Below are 21,761 nucleotides of genomic sequence, written 5' to 3'. Positions count from 1 at the left end.
ATATGGAAATATAGAAAGTTTTCACTCTCAGTGCAGCCATAATCATGGATATATATGGTTTGACCGAAACCAAAAAATCCACAAGACAAAAACCCTGATGTTATGCAGATGATCACTAGAGTAAACCATAGAATAGAAGTACGAGCATTGGCAATAGGTTATTTATCTTCATCTTCATCTTTGAATTTGAAGAATATGCCCTTAAAATGGTCTGCATTAGTTTATTCATATGTATAATTGTAAATAACTATGTACAGTTCTTATTTAAAGATGAAGACCTCATTTTCCTTCTTCAAACTATATTTTTATTATTTTTTCTCTCTCCTCCCAGCTCTCTCTTTTATCTCTCTATCTCTCTTTTCTTTTTTCTCCTTTCTCTTTATTATTTTATTATTACTTGATCAAAAAATATATAATCCAATGTATAAATTTTTCTTTATATTCAAAATCAATTTTTAAAAAATGTAATTTAGAATCTATTGCCAATGGTCTACTACGTGGAGCACAGAAAGCTGAGAATCTGGGAAAAGGAAATTGCTGCACCCGCTTGGAATTGACAAATGGAAAATCAATTACGATGTTGCTCTGAGAACAAAATACTCAGTCATTGATGCAATATCAAGCTAGAAACTCACAAGGAATTATCCACCATGCATGGACGGAAAAGATTCCAACCACATCACCCTCTGTAGAAGCTGGTAGAGCGGTGATACTGGCATGCCTCCTAGCCCAAAAAAAAAAAAAAAAAAAAACAGTGTATTGATCAAGTACAAATTGAAGGTGACTCCTTGGAAGTCTTTAGAGCCATCAATCAGACTGAAGAGCCGAACTCATAGAAGTTGAAAGATTGGGTTGATGATGTAAAGGGGTATCTGTCTATGAAAAAGGACAGTATGTTTTAAGTGGATTCCCAGAAGTGCTAATAGGCAAAGCACATATAATTGCTAAGATGGGAGGAAGTCTTTGATCCCCATAGTTCGTGACATTGTAGTTTGGCTTTTTATAATGATAGTCTTTACTCAGGAAAAAAAAAAAAAGTTCTGTTTTTGAACGTTGTTATGACGAACTTGTCAACCTATTCAAATCTTTAGGTCCCCTATTGAACCAATGGTCTAACCACGTCCAACCGTTAAAGAAGAGCTGAACTCGGAATGTCAAGAGTACGTATCCCACCAAAATATAAAGTTGAGTGCTCTACGTGTATAGACAGACGTGCTGGCACACCTGAATGTTTAGCTCTACGTCTGAGCTACTCAACCGCTGCAGCTTTCATTCCTATTAAACTAGAGGCAGGACCGACCTTGCAGTTGCATTAATATCGAACGAACACGAGGACTAGCCTTAGCGAGCAGGTATAAACAGAACCGACTTTGACAGACCCTTCGATCCCTTCACTTCCGGACAGTAAACAGATGCAAATAGTTCTTAACATCAAAATATAAAGAGTTGAGTGCTGTGATCACAGATAAGACGTACGTACGGAATTCTGGAATCAAATGGACATTCATCCCGGCCATCGGGGTCGATGAGCTACAAGCATAGACAACTTAACTTGTGAAATGTCTAACGTCGAATTCAGTTCAATCCCCAACCACAAGACATCAAATGACTACATATTTACTAACAAAAATAAATATTCCCACAAGCCAAAAAGAACACAGGTGAAAACACAAGAAGAACTGCATCATATGTGAGCAAGAATCGGCAATGAGGGGTCCGGTCTACATTCGCGATCGAGTGCTTCTTCTCGCAGCGATTTCATCCAAGACCCCAGCCAACAGATTCATTCGAATCTGAGCGTACACGTGTCCATCCCATTCCCTTCCCACCAACTCCTCCCCTAACCTTAACGCAGCCTTAACCGTCTCTTCCACGCTATCGTGTGCCGAGTCGATAATACCCTTCTCCACGGCTTCCTTAGCCGTCACCTTAGCCGCTGTTAAAACCAGGTGACGCCGAGTCAACGGCGAGCCGATCTTGCACTCAATTAGAGCCATGAACCAAGCCGGAATTACCAGGTTAATATCGAGCTCGCTCATGTAAAGGAAGCCTCGGTCTTTACGCATAAGGACGTAGTCGTGGCTCAGAGCGAGGATGAAGCCGGCGGCTGAGGCGTGGCCAGAGACGGCTGCGATGGTGGGCATGGGGAGCGAGATGAGGTCGGCAATAAGTGATTGGAGTTTTGAGTTCATGAGTTCGGTGCGAGATGGAGAGGACCGGGCCCAGTCAAGATCGTAGCCATTGCAGAAGAACTTGCCTTGGGCGGTGGTGATTAGAGCCAAAGATGGGGAGGAAATGGACTCGTCTCGGACGGGGCGCAGAGCAGACTGGACCGCATCAAGAAGCACGGGATTTAGGCGGTGTTCACCTGCTCCCGTTAGCGTCAGGATGAAGATCTTGCCTCTTTTCTCCAACGTACACATCTCTCTCTCTCTGTCTCTCTGCGGGTGTTCTGACTCCGGAATGACCCAGTCGCGACAATCGTTGGAGCTTTTAGGGACGGCTGGTTCCGGGTGAATAGAGACAGGAGAGTTGCGTCAGCGATGACCTGTGGCACTGACCATTACGTGCACTCTCATTGGTACCAATTAACTTACTGACAAGTCGTAACGGAAGTTGATTGGTTCGTAGAATTGTAAGCATATAATTTATGAAGCGAGATGCGTACCACACACATAAAAGAGCCACCGATTCTAATTTTTTTTAATTATTATTTAAAATTAAAGAATTGTTTTTAAATGATATTGTGAATTTTTTTAAAAAAATATTTAAATATATAAAAAGTCAGAATAAAAAAATAATAATAACCTATTGGGTAGCCACCATCTTGGCTTTTATACGTATCTATAACATGGTCCATCTATAAAAAGATAAAGTTACATTTCTAGAGATTGACCATTAAATATGTAATTATTTTTTCAAATGTTTTTAAAAATTCTTTAAATATATAAAAAAATATAAACTCATTAAAAAATACTTTCTTAATTATTAAGTAAAATCACTTATGATTCGATAGTTTTTCTTGAGACCCATTTTCTATATGGGAGTAGCATTATTTTTTATAAATATATATATATATATACTAGTTGCCACTCAACGTGCAAGGCACGTTTTTCTAGTTGGAAGAAAAAAAATATGTTCATTAGATACAATATTACTAGACAATTATCAAAATTCTCTAAAATAAAGACTAATACTTGAATAAATAAAATGCATGAAAAGATAGTAATGATAGTAATAATTACTTTCTATTACTAAAGTATTAAGTCAAAGACAAATAAGTTAAAACTGATACAAATTTAAAGGAATTGAAATTACAATTTTTTCCTAACAGGAGAATATATGATGAAAATGTTTTTTCCATCAATTGATCAAAATAGAGAACCTGAAAAAGGACAAATCAACATGAAATATGTGCTGTGCTGCAGCTGTCCTCCTCCATTTTCATCTATTATTTTGCTTCTATTTGTAGGAGCAACGTGCAATGCACGTTTATCTAGTTTAAAGAAATAATTATTTAAAGAAAAGTATATATTTCATAAAAAAAAATTGATTTCAATCAATAATCTAAAACATATGGAAAAAAAATGTGAAATCTAGTGAATAGTTAGGGTAATGATAGTTAAGTATAGTATAATAATTACATGCTTGTATAGATTAAAAGATAAAAATATTTGTTCAAAATATGACATAGTCTAACACATATTTATAACATTGATAGTTTTAGCAAAGTTTCATGTCATAAGTTTAATACAATCCCAACAAAAACATTAGTTCAAAACATAACTTAGTCTAACACATGTGATAAGTTTAATACAAGCCCAACAAAAACATTAGTTCAAAATATGAGTTCTTTGATGTTTTTACTCTGATCTATCATTTCGTGTCATCCTGTATAGCATCAATTAAATGGAAGCTACCTTTTACATATGGCTTTCAATGATAAATCGGTTCCTTCAAACCTAGTTGCATTAAAAAAATTCAACAAAAGCATGCTAAGATAGTAAAAACAAACTTTTTTATTGATGAAATTAAAAAAAAAAAGGTTTAGTTTGTTTGACGCATGTTGACACCATGAATATACAACTTTCAATTACCATGCATAAAAAACACCCAAATTTATCTGAAAATTATTTCCCATTATTCAAATTGCAGCGCCCAACAACACTAATTCAAAACCTTATGCTTTATTATAACCCTACCTATTTGTATTGACCAACAGAGATCTCAAACCAAAGCCACCACCTTCAGTGCCGGCTCAAGTGTATGCAGTCACTCCTGGAGACAGACATTGATGCTCATTCTTGGTATATTTCTAAGACCACTATATTGTTAAGCTTAGTTAAGATTAATTGGATATGCATGATTAACTGCATATTTATATGAATCATTAGATCATGACATACATTGAGACTCCAGAAGAGCTCATGAAAACTGCACATATTTGAAATATAAATCTGATTCAAAACCTTAGGCTTTATTATAGCCCTACCTATCTGTATTGACCAACAGAGATCTCAAACCAAAGCCATGACCTCTTGTGATGCCCCCAAATCCCCACGCACGAACACGGGAAAATCGAGACGTCCGGCTTATGACATCACGGGTCATCACCCTATCGACGTGTGCCAAGTGTGTGAAAAAGCGACGAATGTGCACGAGAAAATACGCAGCAAAAAGCCAGCCAATAACTAAGTACCAGAATTTTTCTTGTTTAATACAAAGCTATTCTAAACATACATAAATAAATATTACAAGACACAGCTATAATTTTTAAACCAAATACAAAACATAACATCAGCAACCCGGCAGAGCCGCATCCTCGGGCTCAGCCTCCTCCTCCTCATCCTCGATCACTGCACCAAAATCTACGGTACCAAAAATGGTGTCGCAGGTAAGTAAACTTCAAACACTACTAGATAAAAACATATAAAGCTCAAACAACATGGATGCAAGAAAAGCCAATGCACATGTCCCGCAAAACCATAATTTTTACCACGCACGCCAAAAAACTCATTCGGCCCACAAAAAACATATCCTTAAAACCAAGCCTCACCATTATCCCAGATAATGGCCCAAACCACCATTTTCCCAGAAAATGGATCAAAAACCTCGGAAACCAAGCATCGTCATTTTCCCAGAAAATGGCCCACATCTGAAAACCATAAAAACAATCCGGTTATGCATGCACCATGATCTCCCCTAGGGATCATCCGCACGCCCTGGCTCTGTGCCACACCGCAGGTAACGACCACGCATGTGACACCTAAACGAGTGATGCCCAGATTCGAGCCCCGCGCGTACCTGGCCAGGCCATCCTCTAGTCCCCGCCACTCTAGGGACCACGGAGGCGACACGACAGCGTTACCGGATCGTGCGATCCGGTCGTCGCCCTGCGACAACCCAGGGGATGTCACTCAGTTTTATCCACTCCCGAGTGACCAGATGAGCTCCACCGAGATAATAACTCATCTCGGCTTGCGCTCGTGAGACACATGCCCCCAAAAACCATTTACGCCAATAAAACGGGATTTTTCCGATTAAAAACAATATGCACATAAACCCAATATGCAACTCACGCCACATAGCATAAATAATCAAGCAACCCAAACAAGCAAAATCAAACACTCCGTCCTCAATCCATCCGACCCCCAAACTCCTCGGACTCAGTCCGGAATCAGCCAACCAACAACAATTAATTATTGAGAGAGCAAAATATATTTAAATCTAAAAGTAGGGTTTGAAAAATATTTACAGCGCTATACGGTATTTTTAGAAAGCTTGCGGCGTTGCAAACGGCGGAGAAAAAACAACGTAACAGTGAAAATTTATTGTGGTCGTGGGTTGTAAAATACCTGTTGAACCCAAGATATCAAGTTTCATGTGATTATAAATCTACACATGGATTTTGATGATATCAAATGAATTCAAAGAATAAAGGAGTTTCAAGCTCAAGTTGTTCACACAATGGAATCAAGCACATCAAATAACCAAGCATGAGCAAGAAGGAAACAAGTTCACATTAAAGTCATAGAGTAATGTTGTAAATCTCTTAAAATTCGAAATTAGGATTAATGCTCAAAATTAATATTTTATCATAAAACATTAAAATACATTTTCCACATGTGCATGAATATTTTTGAAAATTAAATTTGAATATTTTGAAAGATGATTGATTGTCATCTTTTGCATGTGCATGCCTTGATTAAAGGGTTGAACTTTGAAAATATTAAAGATGATTGATTATCATCTTTCACATTTGCATATTTTATTTGAATATTTTTAAAAGTGATTGATGCTTTTTTAGACTTATACTAAAGGTAGATGATTTTGTTTGAAAAATTTGAAAAGTAAAGTGTGCTCATTTTGTCATATACAAAAAATAAAAGATTAGGTTTGAATTTTTTGAAAAGGAAAGTGTGCTCATTTTGTCATATGCCAAAAATAAAAGATTAGGTTTGATTTTTTTTTGAAAAAGTGAATGATGTTGTCTTTGACAATTGAAAAAGAAGAACCTTTTATTTGAATTTTTTGAAAAAGTGAATGATGTTGTCTTTGACATATGAATCTTTTTAAATTTGAATATGAAGTCTCATATGCCTATAAATAGATCATTTGAGAGTTTCACATTCACAACACTAAGAGAATATAACATTCATTCAAAACTTTCATTCTCTCTTTTCTAAGCATTGAACCTTAATCCTTGTTCATTTTGAGAGATATAGTTTGCGCTGTATTGTTCTTATTTCACTCATTGAGGAGTGTTTTCTGATAACCTACCCACTATCAGCTTTTGTATCAGAAAAAGGGTGTGTATAACCCTTGTGCGTGTAGAAAGTATTCTACACTGGGAATAGTTGAATCACCACGTGTAAGGTGATTGCAAGTGTAGAGGGTGTTCTACACGGATCCTTTGTAGCGGTGTTGTTCAAAGGTGTAATAGGTTTCTATCTCCACCTGAAGGAGGTTGAATAGTGAATTTGGAAATCCTCAAGGGGTAGCTTGAGGCGAGGACGTAGGCAGGGGGGCCGAACCTCGTCAACATACTGAGTTTGCTTCTCTCTTACCCTTACTCTTTATATTTATTGTTATTTCATATTTTGTTTATATTTTATATTATATATTTGATTTATAATTATTATTTTTTTAATACAACTCAATTCACCCCCCCTCTTGTGTTAGTCATCTGGGCAACAATACCCACTTTTGAACGGGGACAAACCAAGGCTTGGAATTGATAGGGAATGGTTTAAGGATGATTATGAAGCTAGTGGAAGTGAAGTTTGGCCGTGGGTGGCGGCAAAAACGGTGGTTGATGGCCGGATTTTCCAAAATGGAAAGTTAGCTCGTGGGAGCTGTTTCGGTGGCTATTAGAGGTCGGAAATGGGTGGGTTAGGACGGCAAGGAACCGGTGATGAAGTGGTGAAGAGGTGGTGGCCGGAGGTGGAGCGACGGCGGCGGATCGGGGCAAAAATCGTGGGGCTTCTTGGGCGTTTTCCGGCCAAACGGCTAGCCGGATGGGGCTGGGGTTCGGTGGGGTGGTGCGCCGGCAGGAGGGGGTTCGACCGGCGGGGGTGGTGTCGACCACAGTGGCTGGACGGCGGTGGGTCGGGGCTGGGGCTGAATCCGGCATGGGAGAGGAGAGAGAGAGAGAGGGTCGACGCACGGGAGAGAGAAAAGGAAAAAGAAGAAGAAGAAAAAAAGAAAAAAAAATGAAAAGGAAAAAGAAAAAGGAAAGAAAAGAGAAAAAAAAAAGAGAAAAAGGAAAAAGGGAAAAGAAAAGATGTAGGAAATAAATAAAGTCCAATCCTCACTCCGGAAAGCAAAACAAATCCGCCGAAAACGAGATTAAAAACCGTAAAACGACTAATTAAATAAAACACAACATCCAACAAATAAAAACCAATTTTAAAACGCAATAATTTAAACTAAATAAATCAAGATATTAATTAAATTAAAAACAACCCTTCAGTGAAAATACACGCAAAAGCGGGTCATTACATCCTCCCCCCCTTAAAAACAAATTTCGTCCTCGAAATTTGCAAGATCAACTACCAACTTAAAGCAAGCCACATAAAATCACATAAACCAACTGTGACCAAGATTAAGATACGTACCTTCATTACTCAAACAAGTGTGGGTACTGCTCCTTCATGTCCGCTACTCGCTCCCAAGAGAAGTCTTGAGCTAACGGATCTCCCCACGCCACCTTAACCAAAGGTATCGTCTTGGACCTCAACTGTTGCTCCTTCCAATCTATGATCTGCGACAGAACAACCTCATAAGTGAGATCCGGTTGCAACTGAATACCCTCTGGGTCGACGAAGCGTGGCTCTTGCTGTCCAAAGCTCTTCTTTAGGGATGATACGTTGAAGACATCATGAATATCCTCAAAATACTCTGGCAAAGCAACTCTATAGGCGACGGACCCTACCTTCTCCAGAATCTGAAAAGGACCGACATACCTCGGATCCAGTTTCCTCTTCTTACCAAAACGCTTAACACCTCTCATGGGAGAGACTTTGAGATAAACCCAATCACCAACTTCAAAAGACAACTCTCTCCTCCTGGTATCAGCGTAGCTTTTCTGGCGACTCTGAGCTGCCGCCATTTTATCTCTGATGATTCGGACTTGGCTTTGCATCTCTTGAATTATTTCGGGTCCAATAATCTTACTCTCCCTGACTTCATCCCAACACAAGGGCGATCTACACTTCCTCCCGTAAAGAGCTTCATAGGGAGCCATCTGAATGGTTGCATGGAAGTTGTTATTATATGCAAAATCTATGAGCGGCAAATGGTTTTCCCAACTCCCTTGAAATTCCATGACACACGCTCGCAACATGTCTTCAAGGGTCTGAATGGTGCGTTCCGATTGGCCGTCTGTCTAAGGGTGGTAAGCAGTACTGAACTTCAACTTAGTACCCAAAGCTGCCTACAAACTCTTCCAGAACTGCGACGTGAACCTTGGGTCTCGATCCGACACTATACTCTTTGGTATACCGTGCAGCCGCACTATCTCTTTAACATACAAGCGGGTCAACTTACCCAAGGAGTCGATGTTATTAACAGGCAAAAAATGAGCACTTTTCGTTAACCGGTCAACAATCACCCAAATAGAATTTTTCCCACTAGGCTTTCTCGGTAAACCCACTACAAAGTCCATCGTGATGTCATCCCATTTCCACTCAGGAATAGGGAGGGGTTGGAGCATACCTGCAGGTCTTTGATGCTCGGCCTTCACTTGACGGCATGTGTGGCATTTCTCAACATATAAGGCAATATCCCTCTTCATTCCATCCCACCAGTAATTTTTCTTCAAGTCCCGATACATCTTTGTACTGCTGGGATGAACTGAATAAGGGGCCACATGAGCTTCTGCCATGATCCGCTCCTTGAATTCTGAATCCTTGGGGACCACTCTGCGATCTCGAAACCGAAGTATCCCATCTTTATCCATGCTATAATGCAACGACCCTCGAGATTTTCTGACCATTTTTCTGATATTCAGCAGCTTTGGATCCTTCCTTTGAAGAGTCTTCAATTCCTCAAAATCAGTTACCCGAATATCAAGAACTGAAGATAAAATCTCTTCTTGCTGCGAACTCTCAATAAGGAGCCTTCTCATCCCACAAAGCAACGAATTCAATTCCGATGGCTCGGCTTCATCTTCCAAGTGTGATTTTCGGCTCAAAGCATCAGCAACTATATTAGCCTTCCCCGGATGGTATTTGATCTCACACTGGTAGTCACTGATTAGGTCTAGCCATTGCCTCTGCCTCATGTTTAGATTTTTCTGGGAAAACAAATGCTTCAAGCTCTTGTGATTAGTGTATACCTCGCATGCTTCCCCATACAAAAAGTACCGCCAGATCTTGAGTGCAAAAACAATCGCAGCCAATTCCAAATCGTGCGTCGGATAATTTTTCTCATGGTCCTTTAGCTGAGGAGATGCATAGGCAACATCCCATCCTTCCTGCATAAGGACACAACCCAAACCAAACTTAGACGCATCACTGAAGACTACGAATGGCTTATGCGGTTCTGGAAGCGCTAATACTGGTGCCGTCGTCAACCTGTTCTTTAATTCTTGGAAGCTTCTCTCACACTTATCTGATCAAACAAATTCTGTATTCTTCCAAGTCAAAGCTGTGAGAGGTCCGGATAGGCGAGCAAATCCCTCCACAAATCTTCGGTAATAACCAGCAAGCCCCAAGAAACTCCGGATCTCGCGCACTGTAGTCGGATGTGGCCATGACAAAATGGCTTCTACCTTAGTAGGATCAACAGCCACTCCGTTTCGGGAAATCACATGCCCAAGAAATCTGACTTCCTCCAGCTAGAATTCACACTTGCTAAGCTTGGCATATAGCTGGTGTTCTCTCAATTTCCCAAGTACTAGACGAAGATGATACACATGTTCTTCAACATCTCTGGAATAAATCAGAATATCATCAATAAACACTACCACAAAGGAATCCAGATAAGGTCGAAATACTCGATTCATTAAATCCATGAAAGCAGCAGGGGCATTAGCTAACCCAAACGGCATCACCTTAAATTCATAATGCCCGTACCTCGACCTGAAAGTAGTTTTAGGCACATCCTTGTCTATGATCCTCAGCTGGTAGTATCCCGACCTCAAATCAATCTTCGAGAACACGGCTGCTCCTTGAAGCTGATCAAATAAATCGTCGATCCGCGGGAGAGGATATTTATTTTTGATGGTCACCTTGTTTAATTCCCGATAATCTATGCACATACGGAGGGTTCCATCTTTCTTTTTAACGAACAACACTGGCGCACCCCACGGCGAAGTACTAGGCTAAATAAATCCCTTATCTACCAGCTCTTGCAACTGAGTTTTCAACTCTTTTAATTTAGCAGGTGCCATGCGATAAGGAGTTTTATGTACAGGAGCCGCTCTAGGTTCCAAATCTATAACAAACTCTATTTCCCGAACAGGGGGTAGTCCGGGCAAGTCATCCACAAACACATCGGGAAATTCTTCTACAACTGGAATGTCTACCAAAGACTTATCCTCGGAGGGCGTGGACACCATCTAAACTAAGAATGCATCCGCTCCCCATGCAATCTCTCTTCTTGCTTGAATTGCCGATATAATTATCGGGTTTTCTTTCAACTTACTCCCCGCAAATTCCAGACAATCACCATCTGGAAGCTGAAAGGTAATTACCCAACTTCTGCAATTAATACTAACAGAATATCGGTATAGCCAATCCATCCCGAGGATGATATCAAAACCCAACAGCTTAAACACAACCAAATCAGCATCCAAGAACCTTCCATCAAAATTTAACGGGCATCCCAACGCAATCTTGGAGCACCATACCATTTCACCATCGGGTAAAGCCACCACCAATAACTTTGGCAAAGGTTCCGTGACCAAATTACACATCCGCGCAAACATGGAAGATACAAATGACTGTGAAGCACCGGAATCAAACAAAGTTCAAGCATAAAACTCATACAAACAGACTCTCCCTGAACCAAACACACAACCCATGAAATCCAAAAAAAAACAAAGAAGAAACCAAATACACCAAAATTAAATCCAACATAAAATCAAATTAATCCATACTTGTAATTACTCCAGCATCATGGGTCGCTGGCGCCTCATCATCCACATCTCCGGGTGTGACAGCATAAACCCGGGCTTACACTGCTTGCCTTGGATTTGTTCTTCCACCGCGTCTACCTCCACGACTTCCTTGAGCTGTTCTTGGACATTCTCGGGCAAAGTGACCCTGCTGGCCACAATTATAACATCGAGCCCCACCAGAAGGGCACTCACCCACATGGGCTCTATTACAAACTCTGCAAACAGGCACACGTCCTCCCATGCGAACACCTGAGGATGCTTGCGGTCGAGTTCCGGTCCGCTGAACAAATTTCTAAGGCGAACCCGAGCTGCTTCCTTCACTAGAAAAACTCCGCCTCTTATGACCCGGAGGGGAGCCCATACTTAGATTATTTTCTCGCTCCACAAGGGTGGCCACATCCACTAATTCCTGAAAAGTGGATATTCGATGGCTGACCACCATACGGCGTATATCAGGGCGTAGTCCCTCCTGAAAACGATCAGCTCGCATCTCCTCTGTGGCGATAAGGTGGGGAGCAAATCGCCCAAGTTCTATAAACCTTCGGGCGTACTGTTCCACTGTCATGCATCCTTGGACCAAATTTGAGAACTCTCTTGCCTTTTGCTTCCTTACCGATGCGGGAAAGAAGTGGTCGTTAAATTCTTTCTTGAAGCGCTGTCAGGTTACAGCGGCGAATGATCCCAACTCTGCTTCTAACATCACCCTCTTGGTATCCCACCAATCAAAAGCGGTGCCTTGCAACAGATAGCTGGCGTAGAGTACCTGTTGCGCCTCAGTGCAACCACACACCTCAAAATTTCTTTCCAGGTCTTTGATCCACTTTCCAGCTTGAAGCAGATCCTCTTCTCCAGTGAAGTGTGAGGTCCTATGCGCCAGAAAGCTCTCATAGGTGCATCCGGCTTGCACCATGCTGCTAGATCCTCTCGGGTAAAGCCAAGGCCCTCCCTGATATGCCCAAGGACCTCCTGGTTGTGGCCAAAGTCCTTCTTGTTGCAGACAAGGCCCTCCTTGTGGTGGCCAGGCACCCCCTTGTTGTGGCCAAGGTCCCTCTGGTTGTGGCCAAGGCCCTGTCTGTTGTGGCCTAAAATTTTGCTGCATAAACTCCGTCATCTGCCGTATGGCTTGGGCTATGGAGTCATCTCTTGATGTATTGTCCCGTGGCTCCTGAGTAGATTTCTTTGGTGTCCCCATTTTCCTGTCACCACAACCTTTGACCCCCTTTCAGAAAACAAAAACAAATAAAACCAACAACAAACAAAAACAGAACCAAAGACCAACACCACATCACACAAAACAAAAGAAACCAACTTGCAAAAACATAACTAAATGAATAAAATCAAACAAACAAGTTCAAACAAATAAAACAAATAAAACAATTTAAATAACTTTACTCAACATAATTTTCAAACACAACTTTAAAAGCATTCTGGTACTACCTACAGGACATGTGGTTTTACCCAGAGCCAAACCGCTCTGATACCACCTGTGACGCCCCCAAATCCCCACGCATGAATACGGGAAAATCGAGACGTCCCGATGATGACATCACGGGTCATCACCCTATCGACGTGTGCCAAGTGTGTGAAAAAGCGACGAATGTGCACGAGAAAATACGCAGCAAAAAGCCAGCCAATAACTAAGTACCAGAATTTTTCTTGTTTAATACAAAGCTATTCAAAACATACATAAATAAATGTTACAAGACACAAATATAATTTTTAAACCAAATACAAAACATAACATCAGCAACCCGGCAGAGCCGCATCCTCGAGCTCAGCCTCCTCCTCCTCATCCTCGATCTCTGCACCAAAATCTATGGTACCAAAAATGGTGCCGCAGGTAAGTAAACTCCAAACACCACTAGATAAAAACATATAAAGCTCAAACAACATGGATGCAAGAAAAGCCAATGCACATGTCCCGCAAAACCATAATTTTTACCACGCATGCCAAAAAACCCATTCGGCCCACAAAAAACATATCCTTAAAACCAAGCCTCGCCATTATCCCAGATAATGGCCCAAACCACCATTTTCCTAGAAAATGGATCAAAAGCCTCGAAAACCAAGCATCGCCATTTTCTCAGAAAATGGCCTACATCCGAAAACTATAAAAACAATCTGGTTATGCATGCACCATGATCTCCCCTAGAGATCATCCGCACGCCCTGGCTCTGTACCACACCGCAGGTAACGACCACGCATGTGACACCTAAACGAGTGATGCCCAGACTCGCGCCCCGCGCGTACCTGGCCAGGCCATCCTCTAGTCCCCGCCACTCTAGGGACCATGGCGTCGACACGATAGCGTTACCGTATCGTGCGATCCGGTCGTCGCCCTGCGACAACCCAGGGGATGTCACTCAATTTTATCCACTCCCGAGTGACCAGAGGAGCTCCACCGAGATAATAACCCATCCCGGCTTGGGCTCGTGAGACACACGCCCCCAAAAACCATTTACGCCAATAAAACGGGATTTTTCCGATTAAAAACAATATGCACATAAATCCAATATGCAACTCACGCCACATAGCACAAATAATCAAGCAACCCAAACAAGCAAAACCAAACACTCCCTCCTCAATCCATCCGACCCCCGAACTCCTCGAACTGAGTCTGGAATCAGCCAACCAACAACAATTAATTATTGAGAGAGCAAAATATATTTAAATCTAAAAGTAGAGTTTAGAAAATACTTACAGCGCTATACGGTATTTTTAGAAAGCTTGCGGCGTTGCAAACGGCGGAGAAAAAACAACGTAACATTGAAAATTCACTGTGGCCATGGGTTGTAAAATATCCACTTTTGAACGGGGACAAACCAAGGCTTGGAATTGATAGGGAATGGTCTAAGGATGATTATGAAGCTAGTGGAAGTGAAGTTTGGCCGTGGGTGGCGGCGAAAACGGTGGTTGATGGCCAGATTTCCCAAAATGGAAAGCTAGCTCATGGGAGCTGTTCCGGTGGCTATTAGAGGCCGGAAATGGGTGGGTTAGGATGGCAAGGAACCGGTGATGAAGTGATGAAGAGGTGGTGGCCGGAGGTGGAGCGACGGCGGCGGATCGGGGCAAAAACCGTGGGGCTTCTTGGGCGTTTTCCGGCCAAACAGCTGGCCGAATGGGGCTGGGGTTTGGTGGGGTGGTGCGCCGGCAGGAGGGGGTTCGACCGACGGGGGTGGTGTCGACCACGGTGGCCGGACGGCGGTGGGTCAGGGCTGGGGCTGAATCCGGCGTGGGAGAGGAGAGAGAGAGAGAGGGTCGACGCACGGGAGAGAGAAAAGGAAAAAGAAGAAGAAGAAAAAAAGAAAAAAAAATGAAAAGGAAAAAGAAAAAGGAAAGAAAAGAGGAAAAAAAAGAGAAAAATGAAAAAGGGAAAAGAAAAGATGTAGGAAATAAATGAGGTCCAATCCTCACTCCGGAAAGCAAAACAAATCCGCCGAAAACGAGATTAAAAACCGTAAAACGACTAATTAAATAAAACACAACATCCAACAAATAAAAACCAATTTTAAAACGCAATAATTTAAAATAAATAAACCAGGATATTAATTAAATTAAAAACAACCCTTCAGTGAAAATACACGCAAAAGCGGGTCATCACACCTCTAGTGCCGTATGCAGTCACTCTAGAAGAGCTCATGAAAACTGCACATATTTGAAATATAAATCTGAAACCCTTGCGGCTTCAAGGGTTTGATGAATGAAATTATTAGATTTAAAATATCATCTCTTAAATACAATTAGTATTTCAGATTCATATTACGGTTTTGTAAGAAAGTATGCATTATTAAAAGAGAAATAAAATGGAACACATAGAAGATCTAACAGAAGATAAAAACACAAATATGAATATTTGTAAGGTATTATTTTATTATCTCGAAGCAAAATTACAGAAATTTGAGGCTCTTCGCCTCATTATTTAAACACTCTTCCTTTTCAAAAATTTGCATGCCTCTCCTATCTAAAGGAGTAGGCAATTGAAAAGAAGATTTAAGTAAGAATTTTAAATTTCTGTTCTCTTCCTTTAGTGCTTCTATTTTCATGTTGGACTCCAGAAGAAGCCGCTGAAAGATAGAAATATTCTCGTTGAGTTTGTTAACTCCACCAGTCTTGGATTGTAGTCGCTGAGAAAATGCGACAATGGTTAATGAGTATCAGGTACCGAGACTCACAAGCTCGTAGATAATTTCATCATCTGACTTATTAGTCAGATCATTATTGTATTGCATTATAGCGCTTATAATAGAAGCAGAAATAACTGGTGAACGAGGTGCAGAATACCTCATATATTGGTTATGAGAAGATTGCTGAGCCATTGCAGAGCGAAAATGCAGAAAGAGATTACAGAGTAAGAATGCAGACTAAATTCAGAAAAATGAAGAAGATGAGATGCGGAGGAAGATGAGCTAAATAATTCTTTTATAGAGGAAATTATGACAAAACATCTCTCTATTACTTCACAGCATCTCTCATGAAGCATATCTCTACAAGAGACAAGAGATGTAGCATCATAGTTCTCTAGTGGCTGACAGCTACAGAAGAGCGATGTAGTATCATAGTTGCAGTGCCTGACAGCTACAGAAGAGTGATGTAGTATCATAGCTGTGGCGCCTGACAGCTACAGAAGACCTGTAAAAATCCTACAGATCAGAGTTGTCTAGTCTAAAACAGAAGGCCACCATTTTTGTTGAAAAAAACAGAGAGAGAGGTTAACGGCTTAATTTTGATGAATTGTCTACTGACTATGTTATTTAGAAGAAAATTTAAAGTATATCGCTTATGTTTTTCTAAGGCAATCGAGAGTTTACCATTGAAACCGAAGATCTTAGACATGGGTATGGCTGAAAAAACTTCGAGAGGTTGAATCTGCCCTGTTTTCCACCAGAAAACCCTTCGAAGAGAGCAAAAAAGAGAAATCCAAAGAAGACAACGGCCAAAATCTCTTCGTACACAGCTTTAGGACAGGAGTTCATAAGAAAAACCCACATGCAATGTATTTGTGCTGAAAAGTGAATTCTCTCCCACCAAATGAAAACCAAGCATCCTTAAAGCGGTTTTCGGTTTTATTTTTTGGTGAATTACGACTTGTTTGGATGCTCGACTAAGTCTGTCTTCGACCCGTTACATCCCTAAATTAACTACTCTACTCGCAACGCCATCAACATGATATAACATCATATTTAATATGTAACAGCCGTTAGAAATTCAATTGTGGAATTTCTATTGACTTTAAGAACCTCGTGAAAACTCCGTAAGTTTACATGAATTGATTAATCGCATAGGTTTTAGCATGTCAACATAGTTAGTGTTATCCCTCACTATGGTGCTAGAAATGCGATTTTAATTATTTGAGATAGTTAAAAGTGTCAGAATACATTATAGTCTACACCACTAGGCTTAATTAAATATTGAGGATTTTTCAGTACTAAGTTTGTTACGTTTATTTTTGGAGTGAATAGTAAGCTCGGTAAACGTACTAAGCGCAGTGTTTTTCAAAATCACAGTGTGTAATGTCCAAATTAGGTTAGCAAAATTTTATTTAGACACATGAAAATATTTTAGCCACCTTACTCTTCCAAGTCTACTCCACATTTGGAAAATATATTGAGCTGATTTTTGTAGACATTATTGGATAGAATATTTTGAGATAATCTTTTATAGATATTTTGGGTAGGAGAAAACCACATTCAACTCTCAAATCTAGCCTTATCACCTCCCTTATCTCTTCCATAAGTATATCTAGCCAGCACCCATGAACTTATCTTCAATTACACCTTCCAATTAAAGATTATCAAACACTCTCTCTCGAACAGCTTTTAGGAGTTCTTTTACACGCCCATTTCGAAGCTGTTGTAAGTGTTTTATCATAAAGTCTCCTTCATATAAGTTGTTCCTTTTTTAGTCTAGTTTACATGCATATCTTATTTGCCCAATTTGAAGATCATTTGGTCAGTAAAATATTATGTAAACTATAGAAAGGTCATTCTGGGAGATAAACTGGAGAATATGTTATAGTTTGGAGTTTTTGACCAAGCTAATGGATAGATATTGCTCCGAAATTTTTATGGAGTATTTTTAACATGTATATGTGACTATTGGTTGAGGATTTTTGCATGATTAAGGGTTTTGATGAAAGATTTTCTTAGATTTAGAAACTTAGAAACTGAAAGAAGAAAAACAGTTTCTGTTTTGAGAAAGTTTAACTCTTTGGTGGTCTAAACCTATTCTAATGACTTTAATAATTTTATTGGAGGATCCTAAGCATCTTATATACATGTTATATTATTATTTTGAAGATATTTGATGTTAGTTTCAAATATATGAAATTTTATGCAAAGAGATATTCAAATAAGCCAAAGTGTGGATATTCTTGGCTAAATTTATGTTTTGGTTAATTTCTAACCATGTGATCTTGAATTAGAAGCTTATATATGTTTTAGGACATATTTTTAAACTATGTGATGGTTTGGTTTGAAGATCATATATTTATAAGTCATAGATCAAGAGATTTATCAAAACTAGTTGAGGAAAAAGTTTCTGTTTTTGGACTAAGTGTAAAACCAAAAACTCCAAATGTTATTTTGTGATTTTGGTGACTTTGGTTTGATGATTTAAAGCATGGTTGATGTTAGGATGATATTATGAATATGTTAGAAGTAAGATTTGATTTTTGAAATTCTTGGAGATGTTTTGATTTAAGGTCAAAACTTGTGATTCAAGTGCTTTGATCTTTTTACAAAAAAGTTTGGTGTTGATTATTAGCTTTTTCTAAATGGATGTTTTAAGTATGGTTTTGAACTTAGGATTGGAAGATGTTTGTTGCAAAATTTTGGTTTAAGCATGAGTTTTGAAGTTGAAAGGAATTGCAACAAAAAAATCAAGGGAAATGGCCTATGGATGTTTTGGCCATAGTGTGTTTTCCATAGTTGTGTTTTGTTTTAAATTTTTCTGAGTTGATATTTAAGTTTAGGACAAAATTTACATGAGGAATGTAAATTTTGGAAACTTTTGGAATTAGTATGCAAAATCCTTAAGTTATGGGTAAAACGGTCATTTTCCCACATGTAGAGAGTAAAATGAAAATTTTACTCTTTAAGTTAGTATTTTCCATATTTCAAATTATTAGTGATTTAGTTCTAACTTTTAGAATCACAATTATAGTTCCTCGTGATCGCACTTGAAGTTTTATAAGAAACGTGGAGATCGAGGTAAGTTAGCTTTTAACCTACTAGCAGTCTACTGTGTATGTGTGCTAAGTAAAGGAACTACAGTGTATGTATGTATGTTATCATATATGTCATGCCATACCAAGTTATCACGTAATTGTCTATTATACAGAATTTATTCTGTCATCAATTTTTATCTGTTACATAATATATTCTGTCATGTATTACTGTACATTACAAGTATGTCATGTTAAATATGTTGTCTATTATATGTTATGCCATGTTACGAAATGTTTCTATCTCAAGTTGGTCATGTATTTCAAGTTATGTTCAAATCACGTTATGTTACGTTAGGGCTCCAGTCCTTTCGTTTTTCAGTCACGTTTCATCTTGAGTACATTCAGTTTGTGTAGAATACATGGGACCACAACAACTGTGGAGTATGTATTTAACTGCATTGTGATGTGTAGAATACATGGGGCCACAACAACTGTAGAGTATGTATTTACACGTAGAATACATGGGGCCACAACAACTGTGGAGTATGTATTTTTCATGTTAAGTCAAATTTGTGTAGAATACATGGGGCCACAACAACTGTGGAGTATGTATTTACACGTAGAATACATGGGGCCATAACAACTCTAGAGTATGTATTTTTCATGTTAATTCAAGTTTCAGAGTAAGTTCATACTAAGTCAAGTTTCAGATCAAGTTCATGTCAAGTCAAGTTCAGTTCATGTTTCAATTTAAGTTATGTCAATTATGCTATGTTGTACGCTAAGTTATGCTTTAATTATTTATGAATTTGATTATGCATTTATGCTTTTACTGTCATCCATGCATCATTAGCATGTGTGGAAGTTTTTTTGTTAACTTGCTGAGATTTGTAATCAAATCTCACTGTGGTAGTCCCAACTACCATTTCCCCCGAATGGTAGATCTTGTTACAGGACCTGAAGGAGGATCAGGAGCTGACCAACTAGACACAGTCGATTGAACGACGGTGCGTCGTTAATGTTAATATAGTAGTTAAATTACTACTTGTACAATGGAGTTGCATCTCCAGTACTTTTGGATCATAACTATTTTAGACTAGTGTTGTGATTTTAGTTGTTCAATAAGTTTTTATTATGAAGTATGTTTTAAGCATTTGGGATATTTTCAATTTGGTGTATAGTATTGCTAAAGAAAAAAAAAATTATCCGCTGCGAATATTGCATATTGTTAGATGCATGTTAGGAACATTGCATCTTATATGTCATGAACGGGGGCAGATAACCTTGTGTTGCATGTCTCAACGTTTCAAATTTCCGTTCGATCCCAAACGGAATTTGGGGGCGTCACATAATACATTATGCTACCCGATTATATTTTCTTAAATTGTCTATCTTTATTTTTTAAAACCAACAAATAGAATAGTACTTACTTGTATTATTTTTCATTTTTTAATAGTACTATGTAATATCATCAATTTATCTTAATTATAAGTGCACTTATATGAACATAAAAAAATTGAATAATATTTTTTCAAATAAGATAGAAAAAAAGTACCACAAAGTGAAAGACAAACAAAGGAATAGTTTTGTTATATATAAATAAAATTACATATTAATCTGCATATCAATAATTATTCTTTAATATTTAAAATTTAAATTAATATTATTTTTAATAAAATTTCCCTTTTGACAGTTTCTCCCAGTCATGCATACCTAAAAAGTTTTTTGACTATGTCCAGTTGGTGAGTTTTTGCCTTCCTATTCATGCATATATATATATATATATACACATATATATCATTTTCAAAATAATCGTCGATCGCAAATTTCAAGATGTAGGTCCTCCCAACTATTTTTGTATCCCTCCTCTGTCTCAACGTCTGCATCCACTCTTGATCCCTTCAACATTTGATTTCAACATTCTTTTATATCGGTGATCATACGATGAGTCTCGTATACCACATATTTCATATTTTTATTTTTTAAATTTCTTTTAGATTTATTTTTTTAAATTAATTTAATTTTATTATTTATTATTCATATACTAAATATTTAATAAAAAATAAAAAAATAAAAAAATAGATGATATGTAATATATGGAATGATGAATTTATATTTAAAATTATATATATATATATATGCGTGGGCGCGCATGTAATTTTATTTTTTATTTTTTTAATTCTCTTTTTCACACTAAGTACTGAGCGAGCTGCTTGCTTGGTATTGGCAAGAGGTAGACCAATTAATTAAACTCATTGTAGGAATTAAGAAACTCATATATATATGCATCATAGCTGGATGTTGTTAGGTAGCTAGCTAGCATGCATGTGCAGTAGACTATTAGAAAACTTGAAAATTAATTAATTAATTCATGGTGGTGAGGGATGATTAGGAGTGATGTAGTCATAGTAGTGGATTAAGGTCAATGATTATCTTCGCTTAGGTGAATTAGCTTTTGACCTTTATAGACCATATCTATTTTATAGAGGAACTACTGCTGGTCTTATCTGATACTATAAAAAAAATATTTTAATTTGATAACATCTAGAAATAATTAATATATATGTGATCTTTTATTTGCTAAAATTTGTATTTTTTTTTTTTAAAGTCATCACCAACTTTTGCACTCATGTCTAAAATAAATACAAATAAAAGAATCTATTTTAAGAAAAGTATCCATCATGTGCCTTAAGATAGTTAATATGCTAATGATTTCATTTGGTTTTTAAATATGTGAATGTAATCTTGCATTTGAACGCGAAAAAAACATCAAAGGATAAGGTTGCACTTTGTTTTCTGGGCAGATAAGGTTACTGTCGCTGTGAATCTGTCGTACATTAGTGAAGATATTTTAAGATTATTTATTTGTGTCGTTTGGGACAGGTTAAAGAATGAAAAATAAAAAAATGAGTAGTGGAGGCAATTATTGAATTATTTCAATCTCCAACCAGCACATTTCCTAATCGAGTGGGG

The 21,761-nt window shown here is 38.4% G+C and overlaps 1 protein-coding gene across 1 annotated transcript; it reads right to left on the bottom strand.

Moving 5' to 3' along the window:
- Positions 1–1,477: 1,477 nt before the first annotated feature.
- On the bottom strand, positions 1,478–2,605 carry LOC122295521 (enoyl-CoA delta isomerase 1, peroxisomal-like). Its single transcript, XM_043104562.1, has one exon. The coding sequence runs from the start codon at positions 2,421–2,423 to the stop codon at positions 1,722–1,724; it is 702 nt and encodes a 233-aa protein (XP_042960496.1). The 5' UTR covers positions 2,424–2,605; the 3' UTR covers positions 1,478–1,721.
- Positions 2,606–21,761: the final 19,156 nt, after the last annotated feature.

The sequence above is a fragment of the Carya illinoinensis genome, chromosome 15 (assembly GCF_018687715.1).
Source record: "Carya illinoinensis cultivar Pawnee chromosome 15, C.illinoinensisPawnee_v1, whole genome shotgun sequence".
NCBI classification, from domain to species: Eukaryota; Viridiplantae; Streptophyta; class Magnoliopsida; order Fagales; family Juglandaceae; genus Carya; species Carya illinoinensis.
The sequence above is the reverse complement of the archived record's forward strand: the minus strand, read 5'-3'. Positions and strand labels throughout refer to the sequence as shown.

Excerpts from the sequence above, each read along its gene's own strand:
- LOC122295521 (XM_043104562.1), bottom strand. The coding sequence starts at position 2,423 with ATGTGTACGTTGGAGAAAAGAGGCAAGATCTTCATCCTGACGCTAACG.